The sequence below is a fragment of the Podarcis gaigeae genome (assembly GCF_964106915.1).
Source record: "Podarcis gaigeae genome assembly, chromosome: 4".
Lineage (NCBI taxonomy): Eukaryota > Metazoa > Chordata > Lepidosauria > Squamata > Lacertidae > Podarcis > Podarcis gaigeae.
In genome coordinates this window covers 53,787,916-53,807,318 of record NC_139677.1, presented here as the reverse complement: position 1 = coordinate 53,807,318, position 19,403 = coordinate 53,787,916, and the positions used below count along the sequence as shown (strand labels likewise).

General features: G+C 40.8%; 1 protein-coding gene across 3 annotated transcripts in view; it reads right to left on the bottom strand.

Annotated features, from left to right (window-relative positions):
• Positions 1-19,403, bottom strand: part of KCNJ6 (potassium inwardly rectifying channel subfamily J member 6) — a 103,637-nt gene that overhangs the window by 12,321 nt on the left and 71,913 nt on the right. For all 3 annotated transcript variants that reach the window (XM_083734794.1, XM_083734795.1, XM_083734796.1), the window contains one exon: positions 8,394-9,311. In XM_083734794.1, the coding sequence (XP_083590920.1) occupies positions 8,394-9,311 (918 nt within the window). The remainder of the gene's footprint in view (positions 1-8,393; positions 9,312-19,403) is intronic.

Below are 19,403 nucleotides of genomic sequence, written 5' to 3'. Positions count from 1 at the left end.
TGAAAAGCACATCAAAGTGCAAGTGCGCTGCTCTGGTCATGCTGGCCACATGACCCGGAAGCTGTACGCTGGCTCCCTCGGCCACAACCCCAGAGTCAGCCACGACTGGACCTAATGGTCAGGGGTCCCTTTACCTTTACTTTTACACATCACTCTAGTCAGTTGTGTCATGACTTCTGGTGCAGAAATAATCAGAACATCAGTTTCATTTCATACTGTTTAGTAATACACTATTGGGTTTACTCTGCAAGCAAGTGGGTACCAATTGGCTCTCACCAACAGTGGAACCTTGGTTCTCGAACTTAATCCATTCCGGGAGTCTGTACGACTCCCGAAACAGTTTGAAAACCAAGGCACGGTTTCTGATTGGCTGCAGGAGCTTCCTGCACTCAATTGGAAGCCGCGGAAGCCAAGTCGGACATTCGGCTTCTGAAAAACGTTTGCAAACTGGAACACTTCCGGGTTTGTGGCATTCAGGAGCTGATTTGTTTGGGAGCCAAGCCGTTCGAGAACCAAGGTACCACTGTACCTTCAATGGCTATTTATTTATTTAAGTGTTTATATTCTCCCTTTTGATGAATGTTTCAAGTTAGCTAACAATAGACTATAAGCAGTGTAATAAAAACAAATACAATTAGAACAGCGGCAGGTGGTATTAAGACAATGACTTGGAATCCAGGTTTCTATGACTGGAATTATGCTCTGGTTCAAATGAGGGGAGGTGCTATTTATCAATTTCCCCTTTCTCTTCTGCAGATCTGCTCCAGAGGGCCAGGGAACCCCCCAGAACAGCATGGATGGTGGTGCTACGGAGGAGAAATTAGCAAAAACCACTTTTCCCATGCCACAGATAGGAGCCTCCGGTGGATTAGAACCCTTCTGTAAACAGAAGGCGCTCTTCATGGACGGGCAACCCAGCATCCAAGCCACTAAAGTTAACAGATTGGGAGTCATTAAAATACCCCTCACACTCTGGTAACCATAGTGTGGTTACTCCCACCCCAGTGCTGATAATGTTCAAAAGAGATTACATGGAAGTGGCCTGGAAAGAAACACTGTCAATGGAAGTCACCATTTTGTTGGCCCAACACATCTGATTGCTTCTACGTTTCAAACATAGCTGGCATAAGTTAACAGGACTACTGAGCCTGAGTTCCAACTTTGGCACATTTGCCAAAGGGATCCACAGGGACAGGGGCATCCTATTGATCCCACTAAACTTTTAAATTGCATTTGAAACTATTGATCTTGATGTTACATACAATTTTCTTAGCTAAAGACTGCTATGCAGTAAAAGCCTTTATTCAAGCCTATAAGTAAACAAGCAGCTTGTCATCAGAAGTGTGTGTGTGTGTGTGTGTGTGTGTGTGTGTGTGTGTGCACCCAGGAGGGGGGTGATTTCTTCAGTCCTCTATGCCAATCCATACAACACCCACACACTGTTCCAAGCATGTAGAATTTAACAACTTGACTTGAAAATTGTTCATTTTCAGCTATCATGGAAATATATAACAGTTTCTTAAGCTAGCAGAGGAGACAGTGTCATTGAAGTCGAGCCAGTTATGTGGGTGTAAGATGATTAAGGTGGATGTTGTGTAGGTGGAAAAGGAATACTATAATTTTTATTTTTTTTAAGATTGTGCTTCTAACACGTTTAATATTCTCTTCCAAAACGTCTGGAGTTCTTATTATGAAGGTATTGCCAACTATGAATCTAGGCCTTAATTCATTGTCACACTACAGTCTGGGAGCCTAGTTACAGCTAGGCTAAATAAAAATGGTGCCCAGAAGCTATAAAATGAGAATGAATACATCTCTCTCTCTCTCTCTCTCTCTCTCTCTCTATCTATCTATCTATCTATCTCACACACACACACACACACACACACTCCACTTGTTCTGCAAAGGGACACATTTCTATCTAGCATGACCATGAGGCAGTTGAGATGTCTTAAGTCAGCGGGACAATAATCCACTGAAAAAGTTTCTTTTTCCTCTTCCTTAGATTGTGACTTACTTAAATTCTAGCCGCCTTCCACACAAGTCAGGAAGACGAAGACACACACACAGACACACAGACACACAGACACACACACACACACTGCTGTGAGTTTTGGGGAGGGATAGGTTGTATGATTGAGCCCCCTTTTAATGGATTCAATTCCTAGAATAGCCAGGCTAGCTTTCTGGTGAGGTAATGGTCCTCTAACTATGGAGCATTAAGTAACAAAGGAAATGAAAGCAAATGGATGAGTCTCCCTCCTTCAATTTGCTGGTAGTTAGAAAGACAAAGGCCAGAGTTGAGATAAGAGCTATGCTTGATTTCTGCTGGAATCAAAGGCTGTGGCTTTGGGAGAAGCAAGATCATCTTGGGGTATTAATGCTGTGAACCTCTCCATCGTAGGCTCAAGTTGTATATATGTGTAAATAAACCACATAGCATAAAGACGCCCCAGTCTCTGTTATCCCTCATTCCAAAGGAAACACAAACCCTGGGTAAGCGCCTGGAACCTCTGGAATTTTGTACTACTGAGATATTGGGGTAGTGTGCAACAATATAATAGTTTGCAAGTAGCAGTGTGAAAAATCTGAAATCCCAGAATTTTATTTTTAATTTGGAGGGGGACCCATAGCTATGATGCAATGGTATTGAAAATGTTATCATTGACATAAGTGGCAGATTTGTTATTTGATTTGATTATTCGCATTTCAAATCCAAGGAAATCTACAGGGTATAAATGGACCATAAGATTTAAATGAGATTACGCAAAATAAAATAAAATATAAACATAAAGTTTTTCCTTTCTATAAACTTAATGGGACTTTGGCATCCATCACTGCCTATCAGGAAAAGCTCAGAGCCAAATCTCTGTCATAATCAATCAGAACTTACTGTCTTGCTCTAGCTCTTAAACACCTCAATTATCTTTTACCTGCAGTAAAAGCTTTTTGAAAGAAATTGTCAAACAAAGTGGGTTCTGCTCACCTCTGAAACAAAATATGTTTGAAACACAGAGTGCACCCACCCTTGTTTTGTGGAGGGGGAAAACAATTCCTGATGGCATTAAGTCAGAATAAAATTCTAGTACATTTCAATGAGGTTTTATCACATTGTTACTTTTTTGTTTTATTTCATGGCTACCTACAATTTCTGTGTGTTTTCAGGTATTCTGCTTGGGCCAAGGAATCCTATGCTTAATGTATACTAGGTCTGGACATGATGATGATTATTTATTTGACTTATTTGTTGCTTACATCAAAAAGGCCTTTAAGTGATTTGCAAAAATGTTAAAAGCTAAAAAGCAACACATTTCAATAAAGCTTTTCCAAAGAGCCACAAACAAACCCAGCAGAAAAACAACTAAGACCTCAGCAGCAAGAACATTTCATCCAGTGGGCCATCAACCAACTTGTCATGATCTGTCAAATACCTGGGAGAAGAGATACGTTTTAACTTTGTGCCAGAAAGATGTTGTTGATGGTGCCTGGCATTGCTGCTGTTATGCTGGTGGAATGGCTGCAGAATCCTAAATCAGCTTAGCTGGGGAAGGGAAGAGAGATAGGAAGAAAATACAACAATGGTGGGACTGTGACATTAACTGCCCTCATGTCCTTGGAAATACTCTTAGGCACAGAGTTGGGTGCTACCCAGCGGGGCTGGTCTTTCAGGTAAAATAGCAGTGGGAGATTGATCTCATGGGTGCTGGGGGGAGAGATGAGCCCCCTTGTTCCATTACAGGAAAGACCTTGTTCCATTACAGGAAAGACCATGCCCTGTCAGATTGTAAGAATGTCTTTCCAGTCTTCAGAGCTAGGAATCTGCTTCTGCCTCTCCTTCCAGGGCTTTGTTTTCCTCTGCTGGTAATAGGCAAAATGGTGGGTCTCTTGCCTTTCCCAGGGAGGTCCACTTCAGCTCACCAAACATTCTGTTCTGGATGCTACCAGCTCTCTTAAGCTACTGTAGGGGAGTGTTCATATTAATAGATGTCCACCCTTCCAGATGCTTGGTATACCTGAGCAAGCTCATTTGTAAGTGCAGATGGCTGCATTCAAGCCACCTGACCAGATCTTAGCAGATGGGAAGCAGTGTTCTGCTTAGCAATTTCATAGGTCTTTTTTTTGGGGGGGGGGGAGTTATAATCAACACACACTTCTGAAATGACAGTTTATTTTCTTTCTTTAAAATGTTCCTCTGAAAATGTGACCTGAATCTTTTGACAGTTATTCACTCCACTTGCACTGTTTGGGTTTCAGATATGCAGTGTTTAAATACCCTGATACTTAAATCAGTGGAAAATTCTGCTGCTCTGGATATATTGTAGAAGCTTTTCTTCTTCTTTCTATTTCTAATTCAGATGCTTTCACCAGAATATCTGTATTTATGACCTTCAAATTTGGTAGCAAAATTAACTTGTCTTTAAGTTCCTTGGTGGAAGAGAAAGATAAGTTGTTCTTTTTCTTGCTGCCGCTGTTGTTAAGCCATTTATATCACAGTATTAGGAATCAATAGCTATGCTATTTGGCATGTCACAAAGTTGAAATAAACACTGCCAGTTCTTCAAATTCTAAAGAATGTTGCAAGAACGCTGAATGTTGAAGTAACAGGATCCACAAAAAGACATACCTCACACAGTGATAATACAGAATCAGATTTGAAACATGACGGCCGCAAGCCTAAGTACTGGTTTAGAATTCAGGGATGAGAAGCTAGTGCCCCTCCAGATGTTGTTGGACTCCAGCTCCCATCAGCCCCAGCAAGCAAGGCTAATAGTCAGGGGATGATGGGAGTTGTAGTCCAACCATCTCTGCCAAGCCACAGGTTTTTTCATCCACACTTTATGTTTTTAAGACTGTCTGCTATTCATTGTACCCAGTCATAATGATGGTGTTCTTTATATCTAATTCCATGAAAAATAATAATGTGATAAGTCAGGTCTGCCAAAGATTTTATAGTTTAGTTAGAATAGATCTGATTGAAAAGTTGGGTGCCAGGATGGGCAATTATTAGTGGGGAGAGGTATCATAAGATTTGCAGACATTACATTTCTGTGCAGAAAAAAAGGTGAACTTACTCCTGGTACAGAATTTTCGTATACTGTGAGACTCTACTTTTCCTTTTTTAAAAAAGCAGGTTTCTCGTTTTTATTGGCAGGAAAATAGGCACAGTATGGGGAACCTCCCCAATTTGTGGGAATTTCAGTATCCATTGGGAAGCGTTTCAGTGCTCTACATAGCTTCTTGCTCCTCACTCTATAATTCTATGATTCTATGATCTAGCTAAGAGTTCTTGCATTGCAGGGGGTTGAACTAGATGACCCTCAGAGGGTCGTTATGCAAATGTGAAATTGTGCTTAACTGCATACAGATTATAGAATTTGAGTTACCTTGATGTGAAACTTATGGCTTTTTAAAGCACAGAGGACACATAGCTCTGATGGTAGAGAACAACCGAAGTCATTCATTAGCACACTGTTAAAGGGACAATAATCCATCAGTCAACAGGGAGATAGTTAAAAGTCGAGCCAGCTTTGTAAGGTGGCAATCTATTTGATGGCCTCATTTGGTATCTAAATAACGGTCTGTGTGCACAGTTTACTGCTTTCCAAACACATTTTCCACAGCTGGTGAGCATGCTTTTTATGTAACCGCAAACCCTTCTACAAACATTACAGCTCGAGCTGTTCATCTGTCAGAAACATAAATGAAATTTCAAACAGATTTAGATGATTAGCTATAAAGAAATTACTTTTATACAGTTTTTTTTAAAGAGTAATTTGAGCCTTAAAAAAAAAATCTCACATGTAATTATCTTATTTTTAAGCAAACAAAAATGTTTTTGACATAGTACGGAAAGCAGGGTGGAAAGAGTGTCCATAACCCCCTGTGGCTACACATGGTTCAAATTCTCACACGTGGAATCACAACAAAACTTGATTGCTTTAGTTGGTGGATGGCAGGCACACACATCAGCTTCTAGTTCCGTTGTTGATGACAAAAACTACACTCTTGGATTCCTTGATTGAGCTGATTTGGTTACAAGCAACACACAACTGTGAACTCGATTGGGCTGATTTGGTTACAAGCAACACACAAGTGGGAACATGCTAAGCAGTCCTCTCACTGAAGCCATGTGTGCCAGGGAGCTAAGCCATGGTCTGACTTAGCATTATGTCTGAACTCATGGTTTGTCTCATTCTAACCAAACCATGAGCTGTAAAGCCTTGGTTACAGCTTGTGGCTTGTTTGGAATGAGACAAACCATGAACCCCAAACTATGACTGAGCTCCTGGTAGCATGGCAACAACAGGAGTGGGAAAGGAACAAAGTGGCCAGGATTGTCCCACTGTGCACCAGCAGTGCATGCTCACTCATTCATGCTAAGCCAAAGTTTGGCTTCCAATTATATTCAAGGTAGACTACTCTCTAATAAAGTCTGCCAAACCTTACTGAACCAGACAGTTTGGCGGATAGACCCAGCTCCGTCCAGCTGAACTTCTCTGTGGGGTTGGCAGTCCAAAAGATAAATGTGTTCTTTTAAAGTTTGCATTTTTTTTTGAAAAATGGGACTATTTGTAAGTAGCACCAGCAGGGCCTGGAAGACAACCTTCCTTTGACAGACAGACAGACAGACAGACAGACAGACAGACAGACAGAGAAGCAGACAACTGTAGTAATATTCCACTTCACAGGATAACTTGTGAAGGTGTTGGGGTTGGGTTGTTAGTCTGCTTAATCTGCTCTAATTGTGCATGATTTAAATGGATAAGACATCTTGCTGTAAACTTGATTATTATTCACACTTTCCCAGTTTTATTATAGGTCTTATGTTATGTAAGCCACCAAAGAATTATGTCCAATTAATCATTATAGATCATGGTAATCACCATTAACATTTCTGAGCTACAGATTTAGGATTGTATTTTATTTCTTGTTGCCAATGTTCTCAAAGCAACATGGATTTGCAATGTGCCTATCTTGACTGGTCACCTGTGCCTTTGCCTTGACATTTAGCAGGGTTTGTTTGTAGCTGCCTTTCCTTTTACTGTGCACACACCTGGTTTGTACCATTATTCTCCTGCACTCTGCCTTGATGAATTTTTGATGAAATGCACTTCTGGGTTCCCAATGCCTATTAATGTCTTTTATTTGGAGAGAACAGTTTGCAGTGGCCCTGGCTGTGCCTCCTGTTTTTGCAGTGTCAGATCCATCAGTCTATCCAGGCCAGCCTCTCCCTTTATGATTTTGGTCACTTGGTTTTCTTTCTTGTTTGCGAATGCGCCTGTTTCTCTGACATAATCAGTAGGCTCTATGGCTCATCAAATTGAGTTTCCCTAGGGGGTAAAGTTAGCCTAGTTCTTCCCAAAGATGGCAGTTGTGATTCTGTAACAACAACAATAGTAATAATAAAAACAGAAGAAGCATTCTCATTGCTATGGCACCCGTGTGTTTTCTTAATGCCATGAAATAGAAGCATGACATGAACTACATGTGGTGGCTGTCTGGGGAGCAAGAGAAAGGCTATGGCTTAGAAATCTGCTCTGGATTTTCAGTCAGCATCCCCCACTGCAACTGTGGTTTCTGCTCCTATCTGACTTTTAGAAGACAACTGAAGGCAGCTCTGTTTAGGGAAGTTTTTAATGTTTGATGTTTTTATCTATTATTATTATTATTATTATTATTATTATTATTATTATTATTATTATTATTGGATGTTTAGGGATGTTTGGGGGGCTAGCTAAATGTGGAAATGTCTGAAAATGTGATTCTCTCTTTGAACCGAGATTAAACCAAATGTGAATATTGAATTGACCTGAGCTTGCAATTAACCAGAGCATGCTTTGGATTCTAAACCTAATAATGCATAGTCTGTAGCAAAAGAGTATCTGATTCCTGTGATGAAGTGAAGTTAAAGCAATGCTTTTCTTTTCCTGGCAGAATGAACCACCAGGTGGGCATCAGCAAATAATTTAGCACAACAGTTCTCAAAGAAAGCTAATTTGCTGCCCTGAATCTCACCTAGAATTTGTCCTCACCGGGCAATGAGTCAGAGCATCAAACAGTGATGGGTGGATTGCAGGTCTTGGGGAAGAAAGAAGCAACTTTTTTCTCTCCCCCACCACACACTCCATTTACTTTAGAACTTCAAAAAGATCCAGTGCCCTCTAAACCCTACTCCAAGTTGTTATTTTTCCTGCTTGCATCATCACCTTTCAAGAATGAACCTTTTGCTCAACCTACATTTTTTTGGAGGCTGGAAGACACTCACTGGGACAAAACTGGAGAAGATTAGCATCTTGTATTTTCTCTCTGATTATATCTTACCTTTTTCATAATGCTTATGCACCTTTTAAAAATGACATGTTATGAAAAAGTTGAACCTGAGAAAACATTACCTGTTGCTTCCACCATTCCTTCTAGGATGACCACAATTTCTAATTCCTCTTTGGGCAGTTGAGCTTTGGAAATCTCCCAGAATGGACTCTGTTGATTTATTTCATGGCTGATGATCAGCGGTGAAACCAAAAACAGACGATCATCCCCTGTATAATAACCTACATTAATATCTGTCTGGTTGAGTGGTATAAATTCCCCCTCCTTTGTCTGTTTTGACTTGATCAACTTGGCTCGTATTGATGCTTCCACAATGTGTGAATTTCTAAGGTCCCCAACACGGAACATCAGACACAGCTTTCCGTCTCGCATGGAAATTACGGCATTGGTAGAAAACACCAAGGTTTCCGCCCTCTTCTTGGGCTGGGATATTTTCACAAACATGCAGCCAACCATGAAAGCATTGACTATAGATCCTAAAACAGACTGAACTAAAAGCAGGATAATTCCTTCAGGACATTTGTCTGTGATGACCCGAAAACCATACCCAATGGTGGTTTCTGTCTCTATGGAGAATAAAAAGGCGGAAACAAACCCATTGAGGTTACTGACACATGGGGTCCATTTCTTGTCCCCTATATGCTCCAAATCTCCTCGGATGTAAGCAATTAGCCACCAGATGAATCCAAAGAAAAGCCACGTCACAGTATATACCATGACAAAAATAAAAAGGTTGAATCTCCATTTGAGGTCAACCAAGGTTGTGAAGATGTCAGTCAGGTAACGATAAGTCTCTCTCACATTTCCGTGGTGGACGTTGCATTTTCCATCTTTCCTAACATACCTCTGGATTTTCCTCTTGGTACATTCTTTTAAGTGCTTCGGCAGATCTTCCCTGGCTTGTTTGGGCAACTTAGGTGGATGGATTGTAACAGGGCTCTCCACGTCCTGCTCCATTGAGTCTCCTTCCAGCACATTAGCTGACAGGAAAGAAAAAAGAGAGCATAAATACTGATGTGCATACATAAACTTGATTAATCAGCACCTTGATATTCACAATACCCCATGCATGAAACAACCAATGCTTTTGTCATTGATAACTAAGGATCCTTCCATGCATCCATTTAATTGTGCATTCAAGATGATTTGTGCTCATTATAGCATCAGGGCGGTTATACTTGAACCCACTTTCCATACTGTTTGCACCTGCAAAAGTTATGAGGTGGCCTTATTACTTTGTTTTCAGTCAGTGACTTCCTGCTGAAATCCTGTCTGAAATTGCGTTAGCCCTTTTTTTTATTGCACCTGCATGACAGACGGTCAAAAAATAAATAAATAAACATGCTTACCACCTACATATATGGGAATCGCTTCTTTCTCCCATTTCCTTATTCTGTTTTCTATACTCAATCATATATATGTTGTCAGTTTCTTCATGAATGCATCCTATGTACAGGCATTCATACAGTGGTACCTCGGTTTACGAACTTAATCCGTTCCGGAAGTCTGTTCTTAAACCGAAACCATTCTTAAACTGAGGCATGCTTTCCCTAATGAGGCCTCCCACCGCCGGTGCCCTTCCATTGTTTGGATTCTGTTCTAAGTCTGAGATAAAGTTCGCAAACCGGGACACTACTTCAGGTTTTGTGGAGTTCATAAACTGAATCGTTCTTAAACAGGACTGTTCTTAAACCGAGGTAGCACTGTATATATAAACATACCTAGTCTTCATAAATTCCACGTGGGTTGGTAAACCTGAAATGTACCACTCCAGGGTAGAGGTGAAAAGCTCACAAACACTAATTACTGAAATAGGCATGGAGGTCTGGTAGTTAGGGTACCACTTTTACGGCCAAGCCTTTTCTGCTGCCATGATTGAACTCCACAATGCCAAGCTAGGAACACAGCCCTTGAGACTTGAGCCCACTAATGTTCCTTTTCCCTCCCAGATTACTCTGGACACTTATCACTGTTCAACAGGCATTGGTATTGGATAGGGAACAAATAGGTTTCTTTTTCTTCTCCAACTTCTGTGAAAAATTTCGTTGGTGTGTGGGAGATAAAAAAAGGAACCCATTCCCTTCTCATCATGGTATGTGATGCCTGGTCACTTACTGTTTCTCCCCCCTCTCCGACTTACTAGACAGTGAGAAAGGAATAGTTGGATCTCTTTTTTAAAAATCTTCCCAAAATGTTTTATGAAGGTTGCCAGGCATGCTGGCTCAAGTGTGTATGGCAACCTCTGCAAAAACATTTGGGAAAGGGAAAAGAGGAAGCCATTCATTCCTTTCCAGCTCCCTGGTCCAGCCTTTCACCCCGTCACCTGGTACTGGTGGTGACAACCTCCACAATGTCGAAAACCCCCCAACCTAAGTTAAAACTAAGTAGGAATGCTGCACATGGGGCACTCTGGGAAAATGAAGATGGGAGGCAGAGCTGTCTGAAGTGCATCAGCTCTGTACGAAGATTTTAAAAAATAAAGAAAAGATGTTCCGGCAACTGCTGGTGTGGCCCAGTCATGTTGGGTCCTTTTGGACTGTAGGGCCAGGTCCTGTGTGCTGGTAGTCTGGCTCTAAAAGTGCTGCTGCTTCAGATTTCAGCAGCAGCCTTTTTAAAACCTCTCTTTTAAAATAGATAAAACGTGGATGCATCATACAGGTTTGAAAGGACAGAAAAAACATAAAAGGTGTGTTTGTTCTGTAGTAAACATATGAAATATCAGTACTCTGTTCTCTAAACCATGTTGGATACTAAGCGGACAGATGTCTGAACGTTGTTTTACTTTTGAGACTTTGGTTTCTTTGTAGTAGACTTGTTAAAACGTCTAGATGGAGGCAAACTACTTCCAAAAGAACACACTATCGGCTTTCCATTGTCTCAGAACTTTTCTAGCTATCAAGCATGTACTTCCTTTCCCAATCAGTTGTTTATTTCAAAGTAAGGTCTAACACCTCAGAATGCAGTAATATTTCTGTGTTTGGGTCTATCAACTTATAGGACACTTTCAAAAAAATCTGCCTATTTCATGAGGGGCTATTAGGTTTGGCAAAGCAGCTCCGAGGCTTCACCCACACTTCCTCCTGTCCCTTAATTTCTCACCATGGGTCCAAGAGGTCCCCCCCCCATCCTGCTGCTAATGTTTACTGCTGAACTGGAACAAATGTAAATTGGGTATTTTTTTTGGCAGACTGATGTTTGTTCCAATTCAGCAGTAAGCATTGGGTTTTCATGGGGAAAGGAGTGGGACAAAAACAAAAAACAAATAACTATCAGATCCATGCCTAGAAATCAGGGGGAAACAGGATAAATCATGGGACAAACAGAAGTGCCCTTACAGTGAGGTCTTTACTACATTTGGTAGCAAAGCTGCCTCCCTGGATTACTCCACATTGGATAATGAAATGGAATAATGAATGCACATCTCTGTCTTTCCCCAATATAACAAAATAGCAGGGCATGGGGATTAAAATGTGGAACTATAATGGCTTTGAAGTAACTCAGGTATTTATCTGTTATGTCTGTACCACCTCCTGTTGCAGGTCCCCCAATTACATTTCTTGCTACATAATTTCTACCTAAAATTGTATGAAGATTATCAGAATAGGTACTGCATACTAAGAACACAAGAACGACCAGCTTCTGAAGCAGAACTACCAATCCTGTATTAGATTTCTGAAGAGATCAATTCCCCAAGATGCTTCACTAACTCAAAGCTTTCTCTTCCTTAGTTTCTGCCCTAAAGAAATAAAAAATTAAATCCTTCTAGCTTTCTCTCTGGTAGGGATGGGAGCAAAATTCAATTCTTTTTTGCATTTAACCCAATTCACATTTATTTATTTTTTGGGGGGGAAACAAACCCCCAAAAGACGGCCTTTCTTCAGAAGTCAGAGTCTGGTGAAACGGAAAGCTCTTCCACTGCCTTACTATCACAGTCAGCAGGCATAGTGTGCCCTAAGGTAGTATATTCACTTCCTATGTGGCTAGTATGGCATGCAGAGCAGGGATGGTTCACTCTGCTCTATCAGCCTGATGCCCAGAGCAGGGATGGAGAGGGAAGGGGCTTTGGGAGAGTGCAGGAGGCCAGATGTCCGAGGCACCTAGTGGGACACATCCCCCCCCCAATTATGAGGAGCTAGAATCAGGAAACAAAGGTACCTTGAGACAGACAAAATTGAGCTGTTTCCTAGCATCCCCCTTGAGAAAAGCTCCTTAAAAAGAAAAAGAAAATCTCTTCTGCACTCCTTCTAACAACATAGTCCAGGAGTATTTCCTCCATCGCCAATCAGTGGTTACTCTGATGCAGCAAGATGGGCTTCCAGATGCACGACCTATTAGCAATGTGGTGCCTCTTGACAGTTCCCCAGGGCAGTCTCAGATCTACAGGCACACGCTAGCTTTGTAGGAGTTCCTCAGCTGGGCTTGTATTAGGGTGGTGCACCTGTGGGTTTAGAGCTATGCACAAGTCCAAACTTGTCAACTTTAGTGAATGCAGAAAGGAGTTTTTAAAAAGAAGCAGAAGCAGATGTAACAATCTTCTGAAACATTTGGGCTTTGACATCTCTGACTACATAGCTTTTAATTTTGCTCTTTGTGGTTAGTTTAGTGAGGATGATTATGCTGAAATTCCTTCGCAGTTCCACCCACCACTAGCACACCCCTCCTAGTCAGGCCTTAGTGATATGTAAAGAGACATTTTTTGATTCAAGGTATCTATCCTTATCAGTCCATTTCAGCCCAATCTCTCTGATGAGACTGAGGATGACTAGAAATGAGACAAATAATTAAGGGGGACGAGGATCTACAGGGGGTCTAAATCTGTAGCCTGCAGTTTTGCTAGGGAATTACCTTTGAATTTTTGAACTGAATGCTCCAGAGACAAAATTAGGGTATTGCTGAAGCCTACTTTGTAAGATGTAATGTTTGCTTTAGAACTGGTATTTCCAAGGCTAATTTGCAGCATTAGTATGGTAGATTTAATTTGGGAATCTCAAATATGAATCCTTGCCACACTGTGTGAAAAGCAGTGTGTGTGTGTGAGTGGGAGTGTTTTTATAAGTGGCCATTAATTATGTGAAACTCCATAACGAGTGAATGTGCAAAGAGTATGATTTTTTCAGTTGGATTTGCCCCTCATCCACAGAAGCAGGACTGGGAATGAATGGGAGAAAGAGAGAATGATGAATAATAGCAATTCCCAGGTGGATTTGCAACCAAAGTCCTCACTTTGCAGCAAAGCAATCGACACATTAACTTTGTCCCCACATCAGCCTGAGAAATCCCCATCACAATAGGTCATAAGCAGAGACAGGTGTTTTTGTAGAACAATAGCTCCAGGTGATTTTTAGCACGTGGTCCAAGCCACATGATGATATCATGATTTCTTTAAATCCCAACTTTTCAAGGTGGCTCACAAAAATTAAAACAAATCCAAATAAAACACACATAGTTAAAAACATACAAAATATTATTGTGTAAAAGTAATTAAACTAACTATGGAATTAAAACAATGTGAAAAACCTATCTACTGAAATGCAGGTAATACTACCACTTCTAGTACCAATGCTGAGGACGTGGTGGTGCTCTGTCGCTCACTTGATCCTCTGGTTGCTCAGGTTGATGCTGCTTCCCAGGAAGTAGAAGGGAGGGGTGAGCCTGTTGCGGAGATACAAAAGCACTAGCAGAAGTGGCACATTGACTCTGCCAGTGAGTTCTCACCACTCACTGCCTCACAACTCCCCCTTTACTGCCTGGTAACCAGCAGTGACACAACTGACTGGAGGCCAGGTGAGTGATACCACCCCACTAGGCCACCTGCTACAAAGTGATTGAATGCCATAGGATAACCTGCCTTAAGCTTTTAAAGGTCACTTGTTTGGGGTTAATGTCTCCTGGACAGCAGTTGAACCAAACCAGATAAGCAGCCTCACGTTGTCTGCACTCCAGACAATCAGCGCAGCCAGTTAAGAAGATCTCTTTCTCCTCTGTGTCTCTCCTTCAAAATTAACTTGGGCCAAATCTATAAATGAGCGACCCATGAGCTCTATAGCTGTAGTTTGCCAGCAAAACAATTATAAAAATTAAGGTTTCAAGGTAATAATCTTACATGGCCCTCTCTTTCAATCTCGTGATAGCTGAGGACCTGCCAATTAAGTTTTTATTTATTTATCACCTACTCTTATCCTGCATTTTGGCATAAAGCACCAAATATTGTATGTATTTATTTTAAAGTTTTATTTACTGGCTTGTTAACTCACCATTTAGCAAACAGATTGGCTTATGATGTTCCATCTCATTTCAGCTGCTTCAGCTTTGAGAAATGGGGAAGGTGAGGCTCGTGGTAGAGTCTCTGCTTTGCTTGCAAAAGATGCCAGGTTTGGTCTCTGGCATCTCTTGATGGAGCTGGGAAAGACTTTGGAGTCTGAAGGCAGTTTGGGTAGCCAGTCTCTGCCAGTTTGTATAAACATTACTGAGCTGGATAGTATAAAGCAGCTTCTTATGTTCCTGTAATGAATATTGTACATTTTATGGAAACAGGAGTTTAATGCCTACTGTCTCATGTGGAAGCCAGTTTTACTCCCTTAAAAAAAACACACCTGATAACAGTGCTTAAATATTTAACCTTCCAATTATTTTCAGTCTAATTTGGTGGACTTGATTTGTACCAGATCAAAGCACACCTAAATCCAAGACTCCTAGATGTATTCTGTTTAATGAATCGTGTGCAAATGAATTATATCACTTTTAATCACTAGCAGGCTGAAGAGATGTTCTCATTTTTCACTCATTTGAGTTATAAAAATGGATAAACACAAAATATGTCTATTAGGGATTTAGTCCTATTTTATCATAGCAATGATTTGCTAACCTAGTCTTGTGGACCAGTGCAGAAAAAGAAAATAGGAATCAACAACATATCAGAGTGGTGAAATTATCCATAGATAAGATTATCTGAACTTTAATAATCTTCTGTACTGCATGGGAAATGTTATCCAGCCTATCCACAAAGCTTTGGATAAACAATATATAGGAATCCATATTTTCACAAAAAATATGTAAAATGAACTAGACACGGGTGAACATAAAAACTGTCCTCTTGGATAAACAACAAATGCTTATCTAGTTCTCTGTTCTGTCCCTGCAGTGACCAGCTAGATGTCCCCAGAAAACTCATAAGAGGGTCCAGTACTAGGTACTGCACTTTAAGAAGGTTATTAACAAACTGGAACATCTCCAGAGAAGGGTGTCAAAGGCATCAAAAAGCTTGGAGATCAAGTCCTATGAGGAACTAGGTATGTTTATCCTGGAGAAGAAGAGATGACAAAGAGGCAATATAATAACCATCTTCAGGTATTTGAAATGTGACAGAAATTTGTTTTCTGTTGCTCCAGAGAAAGCTCAACTGGGATCTAATCTTAACAAATGAAAAACAACAACAACCACAAAACCCCACAATCAAGTCACAGAATCCTTACCCACAAGTTTATTCTGACAATAATTGCTTTGTGATTCAGCATTAGCATTTACATCCAGTTTGGGGGGAAGCAACTATTCGCTGCTAATGAATCTCATTCTCAGGAGCACAGCAAAATGCTCATTGGTCTCAGCTGGATATGAGAAGAAGGCAGATATGCCTTGTGCTTCTTTAAAGTCAGTCTAGGAAGTTGCTGGGCTGAGTGGAGAACCATGCCTACCAACTGGATTTGTTTAATAAGAACAATACCAATTATCTCTCAGTGTGTAAAGGTTGCTAATGCATATTGCATATGTCTACAGGAGCTTATCTGCTTTCTGTGTACAATGAGAAGTAAGAGAAAGTGGTGTGCATTTATTATTTCCCCAGCGTTCTAAAGATGTGGGGAAAGCAAACTCTTTTTTTCAAGTCTGAAATACATCTATCTTTGGAAGGATGCTGTTGTGTTTGTTTGTTTCTTGCTATGAAACTCAGTAGAGAAATAAAATATAATTTACAGTATTATGATCCGCTATGAATGCATAAGCAGTAATGCAACAGCCAAGCTACGTGTTCAGCAACCCCAGGCTTGGATTGTACTATTTATATGCAGGTGGAACCTCAGCTCTGAATACTTGTTCAGGAAAATCCTCCCCATAGAAAAGGAGCTCATTAGGAAGAAAGCTAGGTTAGAATTCATCTTCTTGTCATGCCAGCAGGACATTGGCATGACATTCTGGCCATGGAAGAGTAATTCAAGGGATACAGCTTCCTATCAGCATTTTGAACTGATGTAGTCTCAAGAGAACTGTTCCATGGGGATTTTCTGAATTTGCACTTATCCTCTCTTAATAAGGAAAAGTAAATATCAGTCCTCCCCTTCTCCCTTTTATTGTCACAACTACTCTCTGAAGTAGGTTAAGCTGAGAGACTGTGACTGGCCCAAGCCCATCTAATGAGCTTCATGGCTGAGTAGGGATCTGCATTCTGGTCTGTAAGCCCTAGTCCAACTTTCCAGAGGTCACCAACTCAGTGCCTGTCAGCATCATGACACCTGCAAAGGCCTTTGTTGATACCCGCAGGCAGGAGCCCCAGACTCTGAGTGTACATTTTTTAAAAAGTACCGGTAAGTTGTTATCCCTCCTACAAATAAAGTTACAAAGCAAAATGTGTAGGTAGCTTTCTAAGTAATTTCTGTGAAATGAGCCAGCCTGGCTACTTCTGTCTGTCAGAGTTTTTAGCCAGAGATTATTGAAGTCAGAGCTGTGATGGATAAGTGAGTTGTTTTGACACCAAGTGATAGGGTTTCAATTGCTGCTGTTTCCCCCACCCCTTTCAAAGCACCTTTCCTGCTCTATTTTTTAATGTTTGGTGTTTTACTAAGTTTTATATATGCTGTAAGCGGCCCACAGTGACTGGGGAAACCCAGACAGGTGGGTGGGGTGTAAACAACAAAACAAAAAAAACTTCAACAGGTTATCTTTTCTCATAAAGAAAAACAGTTAGGGTGAGGGGAAGTTTACCAAGATGGTATTTTCTATAATGTGTTATGCAGTGTTATTTTTCTAGAAAAAAGAGGTGCAGGCAGAGCACATGAGAGGTGCTGGGACTGAGTTCTGGTGAGTTCCAACTGAAAAAAAACTCTGGTGTTACACCATGCCCCGGATGGCAGCCATTTTGTGTTGTGCTACACTCCATGGCACCCATTTTGTGGCTAGAATCCCCCCTCAGAAGTCAAAATGTGCCCCCTGGTCCTAAAAGGATGGCAATCCCTGTCTAACCACTTCACCACACTAGCAGGCTTAGCGTAAAAATAGCCCAGGGAGACAAAAGGAGCCAAGCAGTTATAATATGTGCCCAAACTAAAAGGGCCCATCTCTTGGTTTTTCTAAAAATAGTCCCCTTTCCCTGGGAGCGAATCAACTTTTTCACACACAGGAGAACTGGGTGAACTGATATATTTGGGAATCATCTTCATTTCATATTGATGCATGGTTTTTTAAAAACCTGCTTAGCCAATACATCTTAAGAGATATCTAGTGCAGCTCAGCAGGGGCACAAATAATTCAAAGCTTCCACAGCTTTATGAATTCTAGATAGAAAATACTAGTTTTAGTTTTTTAAAGTTTCTCAGTACTTTGCTTGGGGTCAAGGGACTTGCAAAAAATATATGTGCTGTTTAAATTTGAAGGAACAATGTGTTCAGATTCACATCCCCAACTGAAGGTGTATAAATGTAGAACCTGGTGTTTGCAGTGAGGTTCAGAAAATAGTACCTATTGATGTTTTTGTTGCATTTCTTTTCACCTTTGCCCCACTTAGTCTCCAGATATTAAGTATCAATCTACATGTTCCGCTAATTTATTCTTAGTTGAAGTTATGGTGGCCTTTCAGGCTGGTAATCTGGTGCTACAATCCCAAGAAAATGCAATCTGCCACCAGTCTTTGCCTTCTGAAAGACAAAGAGAGAGGGCAGGAAGATAGAGCAGATGGTGTTCTCAGCAAAATGCCATTTGGCACACCTTGGTTGCAGTGTGTGTGTGTGTGTGTGTGTGTGAGTGAGAGAGAGACAGAGACAGAGACAGAGACAGAGACAGAGACAGAGACAGAGAGAGACAGAGCGCTCTGCAAACAACATCTGGCAAGCCATTAATAGAACAGCTGACTGTGATAAATTTCTATTAGCTGCAACTGACTTTAGCATTACATGGTTGACCTGATATTGGGCAATCAAACTCTCAATCTCATTCACATGGAAATTTCAGACAAGTTCATGTTGAAGTAGCACTGTAGTTAAATGAGCAACCTTTTGCTTTTAATCTATGCGATCAGTTGTAACAATATTGCTATGCTTGATTGCTTTCCTTCTGAATTTCTTTAAAAAGGGGGGGGGGTATTTTTTATACATTTAATCTGGCTAGGATGTATCTGATGGGAACATATGTGGCTTTAATAATGGGTTTGAGAGATCTCTCAGTGGCATTAGCTTAGACTAGAACTTCCACATTCACCGATAGGCTATCTCTGATGACCAAACATTGGAAAGAAACAAGGGTGGGGATGACTGATTTCCAAACTGCTCTGCTTATTTGTGAATGTGCTGGATGACCTGGACATTTAGTCTGATCATCTAACATGGCAATTCATACAGTCTGAACTTTTTCAGACTGGCTCTCATTATTTTAAGCAAAAGATATGTGGGTTCTTCAAAACATCATGACAAACCACAAGGCTGTAGCTTGTTCATTTGAATAAGGTTTGTGGCAACAGAGTTCTTGCAGCTACCAAGAAAGAAGGGGTCACTGAGCCTGAGGTTAAATTTGGTCATAACCTTCTCATTTACAATCATTAAATGATCATGTGGGATCAGTGTTGGGGGAGGAAATCTTGATCTCTACACAGCATGAAAGAAAACACATACCTTCCTGGTCCTTTAAGGGGAGAGAAGCCTGGTATAACCCAACATCTAGCCAAGTCTTATGATAGTCCTTCTGGTGCCAGTTTTTTAAAAAATCCTTACAGGCCTTTTAAAGCTGACCCTTTGATACAATGGTTCTTCAATGCTAGTTATTTGAGTTTTCTTTCTGTTTCATATTGATTTCTTTATTGCTTTTTTTTTAGA